At 38.9% G+C, this 12,565-nt stretch overlaps 1 protein-coding gene across 2 annotated transcripts in view; it reads left to right on the plus strand.

Moving 5' to 3' along the window:
- The window catches only part of SRGAP1 (SLIT-ROBO Rho GTPase activating protein 1), a gene marked incomplete at both ends in the record, with an annotated part of 272,809 nt that overhangs the window by 172,306 nt on the left and 87,938 nt on the right, over positions 1 to 12,565 (plus strand). For both annotated transcript variants that reach the window (XM_079715252.1, XM_079715253.1), the window contains 2 exons: positions 10,040 to 10,222; positions 10,693 to 10,821. In XM_079715252.1, the coding sequence (XP_079571378.1) occupies positions 10,040 to 10,222; positions 10,693 to 10,821 (312 nt within the window). The remainder of the gene's footprint in view (positions 1 to 10,039; positions 10,223 to 10,692; positions 10,822 to 12,565) is intronic.

Below are 12,565 nucleotides of genomic sequence, written 5' to 3' on the forward strand. Positions count from 1 at the left end.
CACAAGGCATATTCATAGAATTTCCCTCTGGAGCCATATCTAGAGAGAAAGGAAAAAAATCACAAGTTGAAAGATTTCAGGAGAGTACCAAATGAGATTCTAAACGACATAGGCAGCAAAATATGGTTAGACGTCTGGTCAAAAGCAATTTGAAAGCTCAAAAATCTTTCTTGCATAGATTAACAAAGGCCTCTCACCTTCTTTTTTTCTCTCTTCTTTTTAATAAATGGAATGAGAGGTATTGAATTTGAGAAACAGGTTTATGTGTCAAGTTCTAAACCATTTTCCATTCAAAGAAAAGGATTCCATATCATTCTTTCCATTTTAGTTGATGCTACAATTCCAAGGGTTTCAGGTCTTTTATGATTTTAAAATTCTAAGTGTCTGGTGTCCTCAGCTTAAATATTTCATATACTAAACCATATAACTTAAATGTCTAATATACACGTGTAATGTTGAAGACATGTGAAACATTTCCCTGAAAAGAATTAATGATTTAAAATTGCAGGTGACTTTGAAATTCTAGTAAATTTGTTGGCCTTTCATTATACATGTATTTTCCCCCTCAACGTTGCCAAATGCTTGAAACTCTCCCTTCACCACTTCTGCTGCCACTGTGTTCACTATGGCCCTGGTTAATATGTATTCCAAGTGCCAGTTTGTGGGTATTATTCTTTCAGTAGCTTAAACTTGTAAGCTATTCAGGGCCTCTGCAGACTTCTTATGAAAACGCTTTTTGAAACAAGGACTTTCTGATGACCTTCCCTATCACCGACTTTCTCTGTTGACTTGTTGGGCAAGGATTAAGTCTCTTTGCAGCTCAGTTTCTTTGATGGATAGAACAAAGACCATCCCTCTGCTCTCAACCTTCAGGTGTGTGAGAGTAAACAAGTGAGCATTGACACTAAGCACTGGCTGAGGCTATTGTGGGCTTTAAAGATAGGATGGGGGGTGGTATTTTATAATTTTTGTAGCAACCATGAAACACTCACTGTTTGCCAGTTACCACTGCAAGTGCTTGGCATGTATTAATTCATTTTATCTTCACAACAACCTTAGAGGTATGATTCTTATTCCTCATTACAGGTGAGAAAACTGTGGAACGTGATAAGAGGCAAAACAAGGATCTGAACCCAGGCAGTCTGATTCCTGAATTTAACCATTAGGTCTGTTGAGAAATGGAATCGGTTATCTTTTAAGATGATGCTCTCCTCCTTTGTAGAGTGGCTGCCCAGCAGCACTTGTATGGAGAGGGTTTGTGATTTGTAAGTTTCTAGGATTTATGGAATGCCATTATTCAGCATTTGTTCCAAATCTCAAACTCTGTTCCCTGTCTCTACGTCAGTTAAATGGAAAGTACTAAAAGCATAGTTGCCTCAGCTCTAAAATTATTAGAGGATCATCTCTGTTGCGTCCAGGCGATACACACTGAGAGGCTGGGAGGAGCCTTTCAATAAATTTACAGGTCCCGTTAATATATGGATGGCAAACAGCCCTGTCATCAATGAGCTAGACTTGTGAGATATTTCCATATATGGTGTTGGGTGCTGGGCTAGATAGAGGTCTCCACAGCTCTGTGTAAACCTCCCAAGGGCTTCCTGGAGAAGCTGACACCTGATTTTATGACAAAGGAAGGGTGGGAAGGGCCTTCCAAAAAAGCAATTCGTGTGTGAGGAAAAGCACAGATGCATGAAAGTGCATTGCCTGTGCAGGGAACTCCATGTGCTTGAATATTGCCAGAGTAATAGCAAATCATTCATGTCAGATTACAGGGAATATTAAGCTGGACTTTGTTCAGATCCTCTGCCCTTACCAATTTCTCTTTACCCCACTACAAATGGAGTGCTTGAGAGACAAGAAAGGAAAATATTTTCTGCAAAATTAGAAGTTCCTGGATAAAATGACATTTATTTCATGTTAAAAATCTCTGATCATTGTGAAGTGGGCAGATAATTATACCAAATTGTTCATTGCTCTCATGAAAAATAATCCTGATGAACCTAGTATAAATCAATAGAGAATAAAATATAATTGGATTTCTAGTAATAGAATGTAAAGGAATCAAAGACAAGGCCTGTTTGTGGTACATTTTATGGGGCTCAAGAAATTTTTGCTGGGGCTTCCCTGGTGGCGCAGTGGTTGAGAGTCCGCCTGCCGATGCAGGGGACACGGGTTTGTGCCCCGGTCCGGGAAGATCCCACATGCCGCGGAGCGGCTGGGCCCGTGAGCCATGGCCGCTGAGCCTACACATCCAGAACCTGTGCTCCACAATGGGAGAGGCCACAGCAGTGAGAGGCCCACATACTGCAAAAAAAAAAAAAAAAATATATATATATATATATATATATATATAGTTAAATTTAGCACTTTGAAAAAGATGACTAATGCCCTGCTTTAACTTAAATATAACGGTCAAAGATAAAAGCAGGTAGCAAATCCTTGTGTCAACCCTGCACCTACCAGATAGTTCCTGGGTTTTCCTCCTTAATGAGCACTTGATGATTGATCACTAATCAGTTTGAGAGCTAATTAAAGTCACTAGAGTGATAGATACCCCAGTTTAAGATTCATCAATATAATAGTACATTAGAGTATACAGGCATTGTTCATTTCTAGATATTTTCTGTGCAGCAAAGCAGATGAGTTATGGCCTCAGAGCCCATGGGAAATTCTAGGAGGAATATTATGTCCTCGGCATAGCATGGTATACTGTTTGCTGCCTCAATCAACAGAAGCAGGAGATAATTAGTATAATTTGTTGTTAATAGGTTTTTCCTTTTGATTAAAATTTATCTGCCATCTACCCTGACACTGAAAAAAATCAGCCTCTTTAGCAACTGAGAAGTATATTTTATATAGATGTATTTCCCCAAACAATAAATACTTGTGATACTTGTTGAAATCATGGACTCATAGAATTTTAGAGTTGGAAAAGGCCTGAGCGATTACATGATGCAGCCACGTCCTTTATAGGTGAGAACGCTCTGGGCCAGCAGGGTTAGACAGAGCCTTGCCACAAGGTCACAGTCAAGGCCTGGCAGACTGAGGGTTCACACGCTTGGATATTTAGGACCTGAAAGCTCCTTCCACTATCACAGGCTCTTGTAGGTTCTTGTTGAAGATGGAGAAGAAAATAGTAAATCCCCAACAGAAAGCAAAACATGAATGACAGTCCGGATGCTCTTTTCATATAGACTGCTAGATGCCATCCTATGTTGTTTCCTCTGAGCATCATCAAATATTCTCCATTTCAGGGGGTGTGTTAAAATTCTCATGGAAAGAGGCCTTTTAGTTACATGATCAGTTTTTCTATGGTCAAACCTCTAGTTTGTGCTTTTTCTTTCATTCCACAGTTTTCAAAGTGTTTGAGGTTCATAGTTTTATTTGATTGATTCCCTAATTTTGGTCCTGTCAGGAGACCTCATGTTGCCATCTCTAATAGATGAAAGTCACACTGAGGGTCAGAAAGACTGAGGTTACAGAACTATTTTGCAGCAAAGCTAGGACCAAAATCCAGGTCTGTTGGATTTTATAGATCTATAAAATGCTGCTCTTCGTAATTACTCCTGAAACAAAACCTTTAACACCACACTGAACAGAATAGAATTATTTTTGTGACTTTCATTAACCTTACTTTCTCCCTTTGCATGTGTGTTCTCTGTTTTTCCCTTTGTTTTGTTTATTCTCTGTATCTCTGTTGCCCTGTCATTTGGTTGGTTAGCAGCCAGCAGGGTCCAGAGTCCCAGACAATGCCTTTTGTTCAAAGCATTTGTTTGGATTATAAATATAATTTGATGATAAATTCATACTGTTTTACTGATTTCATTTCAGTGGAGCCACAACATACCTCAAGTTTTCTTTGATAAACTAGCTATAAAGACGGGATCTCATGCTCTTTAATTGTTCATCTTGAACTATTTGCTCATTTCTAAAGCGCTTTGCTGAAATTCTTACCATACACATAAATGGAAATATCACTTCTTTCCTTTCCTTTACCTCTGTTGGAAATGATAGTCTTTCCAGTCATGGAGAAATCATTACCTATTATTAAAATGAAATATTTTGTGGTAATTTTTTCAAATAGCAATAGCTGACATTTACTGTGCACTTATTATGTGTCAGGCTCTTTTTTCTGTGCTCTTTACATGTCATGACACATCTAATCCTTCCAACTACCCTATGCATGCAGTGAGTAAGAATGTTATGCCCATTTTACAGTGAAGAAATGAAGGCACAGAAAGGTTAAGTTACTTGCTCAAGATCACACAGTAAGTGCAGAGGCAGGATTTGAGCCCAAGCAGTCTGTTCTGTGGGTCTAAGCTCTTAACTACCAGTATACTACCTCTCAAAGTGAGTTCTCCTATAAATGTTACTTTTCAAATATAATTAAGTTTTGTAAATTCTGCTTTCATTGACTTATAGTGAACCATACAAGCCTGGGGAAAGGAAGTGGGAGAGTTCATCATTGTAACAGTCCTATTGACCACTCATTACCTCGGGGATCAGCAACTTTTCCAGCCCTGATGCCACAAATGAGAATAAAATATACTGATAAGTGTAACTCACAGGCTTTAAGTGGGAGATGGGGCATTGGGGTGGGAACTGAGATCCATTGTGGGTATTGACTGAGTAGCATTCATGTTCTGGGTGGGATTCTCCTGTCTTTACATCTTTATATAAATAAAATATATCCCCCCTCCCACCCCAACTTTCTCTCCAAGTGAGCTCCTAGACTTAAATGAAGCTGTTTAGAAGGAAGCCTAGGAGTCTTCTCCACCTGACTTGCACTCAGCCTACCTACCCTGAAGTCCATGAGTGCTTCCCTCCCCACCTCCTATTTGTCTTCAGTAAGAGTAGGCCTGCCTTTGTGTCTTTCCTGGGTAGGGACTGTGTCTTTCATCTCTAGCTTCAGAGCCTAACACAGTGCCTGCCTTATGGATACTCAGTAGCTGTTTGGTGGATGAGTAAATGCAGATCACTATGCACTGCTCCCTGAAACCTGGGTAATTTTCCAGTAAATTACACTTAATTTTACAGTAACTGTCAGCATACATCCAAAAGGATGCTGGGCTTCCCTGGTGGCGCAGTGGTTGAGAGTCTGCCTGCCGATGCAGGGGACACCTGTTAGTGCCCCGGTCCGGGAAGATCCCACATGCCGCGGAGCGGCTGGGCCCGTGAGCCATGGCCGCTGAGCCTGCGCATCCGGAGCCTGTGCTCCGCAACGGGAGAGGCCACAACGGTGAGAGGCCCGCATACCGCAAAAAAAAAAAAGGGGGTGCTAATGATGAGATGGACATTGCAGAGAGGCTAGAAGCCTTCCTAAGTGTGACTTCAGGTGGTGTGTTTTATGAACATGTAGGTATCTATGCCATCAACTCCTGGGTACTCGTCACTGGTATATTAGATTAGTTTTTAAGAGGTTTTGGCTGTCCCGAGTTGTAATATGAAACAGCAGGAGAGGCCTCCATCAGGTCTGCTTTTACTGTACTCAGTTCTCCAGCTGCTTTGTCTTTGGGAGGCACTGGCCTGCACCTCTCTGCTTAGAGCCAGAATGTGAAGCCAGTTAGTCTGGCTGCGGAGCCTGTGTACTTGCTTCTACATCATACCTTAGAAACTGTCAAGAAAGAGAACTGCCCACCCTGTTCTGTGCTTCCCATGCATTGTATCACTTAATCCCAATTTCACCTCAGAGGAACTGGGGCTCAAGAAAGTTAAGAAACTTGCCCAGCTGATAAGCAGTAGCACGAGAACTCAAATCCAGGTCTGCCCGGCTCTGTATTCATCGCCAAGCTTGGCTCAGTTTACTAAAGGGCAGGAAAGCTCAAGGTTGCTGGTGTAAAGATCGCAGCATGCAGTGTTACGATGCTCTCTGAAAAGTAGTTCCCGCCTACTGCCCCTATTTAAACTAAGCTCCAGAGACACAGCTTGGCTCAGCAGAAGCTATGGTCTACACAGAGGAACAGAGGCTGTGTGAGCCCCTGAAGGAGTCAGGCTTACAGCACAGCTCCTGGGGCTCAGCCTAGGGTGGCCCGGGAGCCCTGCCTTCCCCATGAACCTGAGAGCTTCGTGGGAATGGACTTGCAAGGTGGTGGTCCTACCCTGATGATTTTGTTAATCTGGCACTGGCAGAAACTCGGTTACAGTTAGAGCCCTCTCTTGTATTGATTATAGAAAAGAGATCTTTATCTTAGGTTGTTGGTATTTAAGGAGACCTAAAGAATGTAGTTTCTCAGGAGAGCTTTTTGTGATTGATGGATTTAGTAAAACAGCAGGCTGTGTGTGGAATTAGGAAATACTGTCACTAACATACTGCTTTTTACCAGCCCACCCGCCAACCACAACACCCTTTTTTTTTTTGAGATGCCATAAATTCCAGTGCTAACTGTATTTCACAAATGATTTAGAAATGTTTGCCATCCCATCAGTCCAGTCCCAGGTATTTATTGGTGGTACTGTTTTGGATGCCAGGGATGGAGAGGAACAATGCTAGTCACATAGTGTTTGTTAAATGAATAAATGAATGGGCAAGCTGAATATAAAAGGATTCCTGTCCTTCATTTGTTTCTCACCAGATGCCTATTTTACTCCTCCTGTATATAAGACAATATTACGGACCTGGAGTTGCCTAAAATATTATTGGTGGCCTCACTGAACTTACAGGACAATCCATGAGACTGAATGGTACACAAATATCTGTAACACACAGCACAGAGTCTGAAGTGCTATCAGTAAGTAGGTCTTGGAGGTCGGAAGAACAAGATCACTCTGACTGGGGACCCAGGGAACACTTAGCAATAGGTGAGCTTTGACCTTGCCCTGGAGGATGAGTCAAAATGGTAACAGCAGGGGATGCTGGGGGAGGGCATCCCAGGCAGTGGGATTGGATTGTCTTGGGAAAAGGCCACAGAGGCAGGAAAGTACAGATTTTGAGGAGGGAGTTAAGTGATTGACTCAGTAGTATACAGAGTGCTGCTTGGGCTGGTGCTGGGAGCAGAGTGTGAGAGCACTCGAACTCCGTGGTGGAGGGGTCATGTCAAGTTTAAGAAAAGGTCGGAGAGAGTGAGAACAGAGAAAAGGCCCTGGAGCTGTCCTTCTGGATTCTCCTTTATATATATATAATATTCCCTTTATTCTGACATCAATGATTTGCTAATACTCTGGCAATATTCAGGTGTCACAAAGAAATCCATGATGTGGTCACTTTCTACTTGACTATATTCTTCTTGCAGTTGAAGACAGAGCAGGGAAGATAAATTGAGTGTGTTCAATGGATAATTGTGCCTGAGGTTTTAGTAGAAAAGAATTCAAATAGGAAAATATGCTATTGGAGTACACTTAAATGGATATATGCCTATCATGTCATTTGGTATGCAAAGGCTTGTGTTTGCATTAAGCTGATGGAGAAGCTGTTATTTTCTTGGCAGTATATATTCAAAAGCTTTCTTTTACTTCTCTGAAAAAGAGAGGACTGTCTGTTATTTTAAATACAAAACACACTTCTGTCAACAGCTTACATTTTAAATAATGTAGTTCGTACTGGCATTCATTGTCTGCAATTAGAGTTCTCGAGAAGCTTTTAGTTTTTTCTCTCCAACTTCTAAAATTCATTCATTGTAACTGTTGACATTTTGGAGAACAGTGGAAACCCTAAGTCAAATTGGAAAAACGGAACAAAGACATTACCTTTCTGGAAATTACTATTGAACCGGGTGGAGAATCCTCAGCTATTTTGCTGAAGCACATTGTGATGAAATATTTATACCCTCTTCTTGCTAGTGTTAGGTCAGATTCAAATGTTTTCCTTTTAAACCAGCCTACTTAACCAGAAGCGTCATGCTAGCAGCCAGCTCAGAATCCTTAGTCCCTAAAGCTTAGTTTGTGCAAATTACCTGCTTACAGTAGGCCTTAGCATTTTAGTAAAGCAAGAGTCAGGAGTTCAGGTCTTTTATTCAGGATGTATTTAAAAGCAAGATTTCTCAGTTACCCAGGTCTGTCTGGGATGCCTTTTCATCCAACTATGATGGGAGGCACGTGTTCTCATTTCTTCCTTCCTGTCAACTAGCAAGAAGACAGCCAAGCATGTGTGTGTGTGTGTGAGTGTGAGATCGTTTTTTTTCACCCTCTCATTTAAAGATGTAACTGGAACCAGGACCCAGACGGCCTGTGGGTTTGCTTCAGGCGGGGAATATAAACAGAGCCAAGCCTAGAAATGCCAGGTGTGCAGTGGATTCATTGACCTCGCTGTTTGCCCAGCTGCACGGGGACTCCCATTTCATTCCCCAGCTGCTTCCTAATGCTGTTTTATTTTTCTTTCAAACTGGAGTAGCCGACCAAACCACACCCCCAGACAGATTTGATAATTACTAAAAAGAGACAACTTTGCAGTTACACACAGCTCACAGAAAGCTGCCATGACTTTGTAGTTTGGCCCGCACTTTGTTCTTGTTCAGCAGTGCCTTTGACGTAATTAGCTAGCTTATGATTTTAAGGAAAGACATCATCAGATTTTATGAAAACAAGTAAAGCTCTTCATTAACCCTGTGTTTTACTCTTCAAAATAGTCATCTTAAGAGTGTGTATTAAGTTGAACCATAAGTGCTGATTTTCTACCTTTTTCATATAACCTACAAAAAACAGCAATTTGGTTCAGCCTAAATAAATATATTTATTCCAGTGATGCTTCCAGTCTTCAAACTATTTTAAAACTCATCTTTTGAAATGAGAAAAATCAAGTTCCTTACTTTAAAACATTACATCAACTCTTTAACACAACTATTCCTTAGTTATAAAATTGGCTCTGAATAACAGTTATTTACAGATGAAATAAAATCCATTTTATGTGGAGGAGAATTTGACATAATTTTTGAGAATGTGCCAGTAGTTATTACTTGGGTGCTGAGTTCTGGTACCTCAAGGAACCTTGAGACATCAGTTGGCATCGGAGTCATCACACCTTTAATTTTTTTAAATTAAAGAATATTTAATTAAGGATTGATTATATATTTACAATATATATGGAAAGGATACATTACAAAATTTCATCTCATATATATTCCTAAATCTATCAAAATGCAAATTACCTGTATCATTTCTAAAAGAAGAAACAAGATACTCTATATATGAAGGGTTTTCAGCACAGCTTTATTTATAAAAAAGCAAGAAGTTGAAATATTCTAAAATGTTCAACAGTAGGGAATTAGGTAAGTAAGTTATGGCACAGTCATATAAAAAATATTATACAGCCCTTAAAATTATGTTTTACAAGACTATTTTGTGGTATAGGAAAATGTTGATATTTTTAAGTGGAAAAGGACATAGGAGATTAAAAATTGTAAATATAGTATGATCCAGATTTTTTAAAAGGAGAAATGATATGTGTCATTTTAAAATGAACAAGTGTGTGTGTGTGTATTTTCATAGGAAAAAGACTGGGTAGCTGTATACCAAAATCTTATGCTTTTTATTTTCTACTTGCTTTTTATTTTACTTTATTTTTTGTATCCTGTTTTCTACATTGAACATAAAGTATTACTTTGTGCTCATAAAAAGTTTTTTTTTTAACTACAACTATATATGAACCTTATATTTACATTTTGTATTTTGACAAGTACATTTTAAGCAATAAAGTACCTTTAGTAAGGGCTATATATTTATTTGGAGTTTTTTATAATTCCAAGGTTGGACTAAAATTTATCCATGCATAAGGGTTTATTCTGCAAATTAATAATGCAGAGGAGATTTTAGAGAAACACTTTTAAGTTTGAGGGAACTTTTTAAGTACACTGAAAGCACACACAAGACTCTGTAAATCATTTTCTTCATCACAGCCTGTCCCTAAGTGCCTCTTCCTGGCAGGTGAATTTGCATATTTCTGTTTGCTTTATGTAGAAGGAATAGTATATACTTTATTTTACTAACAATCTGGCTCTCTGCCAGTTGGAAGGTGATATCTTTAACATATTATGTCATATAATGGTTTCCATTCACTTTCTGTGTTACAGACAGACATCTTTTAACAATGTGGGTCACATTTTCACAGGTGATGAAAACATACCATATGTATCATGCAGAGAGCATCAGCGCAGAGAGCAAGCTGAAAGAGGCTGAGAAACAAGAAGAGAAGCAAATTGGCAGATCCAGTGACCCAGTCTTTCATATTAGACTGGAAGAGAGACATCAGCGGCGAAGCTCTGTGAAGAAAATTGAAAAAATGAAGGAAAAAGTAAGTAAAAGACCGCAGAGCCTTTCTGTCCTCACTGGAGGTGACAAACCTAGGAACACTGATGCCAACAGCTGATAGACACACATTGTAAATTACTGTGAAGTGACATGCATTTCCTCCCACGGGAATGAAACAATGTGTTAGAAACATAAAAATCATGTAATAACAGCTGGACCTCATTTAGTGGTGAATGCCAAGTATCCAATACACAATGTAGAGAACTTTGAATATTAACAAAGAGATTTCATTGCAAATGGGCCTGGCGCCCATATACGTTGTTGTTTTTCCTCATCGCTGGGTAATTTTCGTTTATTTAATTCAGATCGAAATGTACTTTTCTGAAAGGACTTCGAAGGTCATTTGTATATGTTGAATAAATTGTTTAGATGAATAGAAATTCATGTATGTTTCCCTGTCTTGTTTTAAAATGACTTTATTGTTTTCCCCAATGCCTGGATCTTCATTTCCAGAGACAAGCAAAGTATTCGGAAAACAAGCTAAAGTCGATTAAGGCACGGAATGAATATCTCCTAACCCTTGAAGCAACCAATGCCTCAGTTTTCAAGTATTATATTCATGATCTTTCAGATTTAATTGATGTAAGTACTTGAAGTTTTTATACTTTCCATACCAAGATGGAATTAGAAGTAATCTCATTTCCTTGATTCTAAAACACCATCATTTATTAAAACAATGTTGTTTTATGTAATTCTCAGGGAAAAAAATGCTGCCAATTAAACTACACAGAATACTAAGACACAATAAATTGTAAGATGCATGTGAAACACTGTGCATCCTAAAACCGCTGAAAAACGAATTATGAAGTTCTGTGAAGCTGTGAGTATTTGGAAGACTCAGCTAGGAAGGGGGTCCAGGCATTTTCAAATGATGCAGTGGCACAGCCCTAACTGTGTTCATTGATTCAAAATATATTTATTGGACCCCTACTATTGTGAGATGCTGAGGCTCTGAGAAGCCATAGATAAACAGTTCTTACCCCCTGGAATTTAAAGTGGAAAAAAAAAATGTTAAGCAAATGACTACACAAATGATTGCTTTATGACAGTTGTGATCAATACTGTGAAGCAAAATAGGATACACAGAAACCACTTTTATTATCTAACTCTCTTTACTTTTATAGGATATGATATTAAAAAAAAGCACTAATTGGGCTCATTGAGAACTCTCCAAGTATATGTCTACTATTATATTTGCGCAGTGTTTACTGCCAGTATTCCCCAACTTTGACCCTCAGCATCACTCATTCTTTCATTCAGAAATCATCCACTGAGTAACCCAGTCATTGTGCTAATACTGTAGGAGATGGCAAAAATAAAACAGACAAAAATCCTGTGTCCAAAAACGCCAAGATCTGCAAATAGAAGATAAAAAGTGATGTGTCATAAGGAAAGCACAGATAAAGTGTGAAGTTCAGAGAGTTATCTGCTGGAATTTTACTTGTATACTGCTTTGCAGTGATTGAATTCAACAGTTAGATAATAATATAAGATTATTTTCTATGGCTCATAGTGTCTGTCATAATTTAGTCATATAGTAGGTTAAAACAACTGTTTTTATGGTGCATTAAGTCTCAGATATTTAGCTATTATTTTAGAGCCACAGTTTGGGACTTTTACAAAAGAATTGCTAAGAATTGTTACAAAAGATTTTTTAGTTCATTTTTAGTTCATTAACACTCTGATGTGACTTTTTCCTTTTATTTAAGTGTAAAAACAATTTAATCTCATATAATATCATAATTTCTTTATACAAAACCATTCAGTAATAAATAAAACCAGGGAAAACTTTTTTCTCTTTTCCTTTGTTATAAGTATTTCAACCAAGTAAGTAATCACTTAATTGTTTTAAATATGGAAGCTTTAAAAAAATTTTTTTCTTCTTCTAGCACTCTGATGAAATAAAAGGATTTTTTTCTGCTAGATTGCTGCTAGTTTTCCTGAATAAAAATAAAAAATTTTATGACCCCTGTTTTCAAACTTAGATCTGTAAGGATTCTGCAAAATGAATGGAATATAGAAGAACTAATTCTTGTAACAGCTCTGCTTGCTTTTTTTGTTTAGGGCTTTTTTTTTTTTTTTTTTTTTTGCAGTACGCGGGCCTCTCACTGTTGTGGCCTCTCCTGTTGCGGACGGACGCACAGGCTCAGTGGCCATGGCTCACGGGCCCAGCCGCTCCGCGGCACGTGGGATCTTCCCGGACCGGGGCACGAACCCGTGTCCCCTGCATCAGCAGGCGGACTCTCAACCACTGCGCCACCAGGGAAGCCCTAGGGCTTATTTTAGTAGTGATTGGAGTACTTCGCTAAACCCAAGCCAATTTAAC

The sequence above is a fragment of the Hyperoodon ampullatus genome, assembly GCF_949752795.1.
Source record: "Hyperoodon ampullatus genome assembly, chromosome: 11".
NCBI lineage: Eukaryota > Metazoa > Chordata > Mammalia > Artiodactyla > Ziphiidae > Hyperoodon > Hyperoodon ampullatus.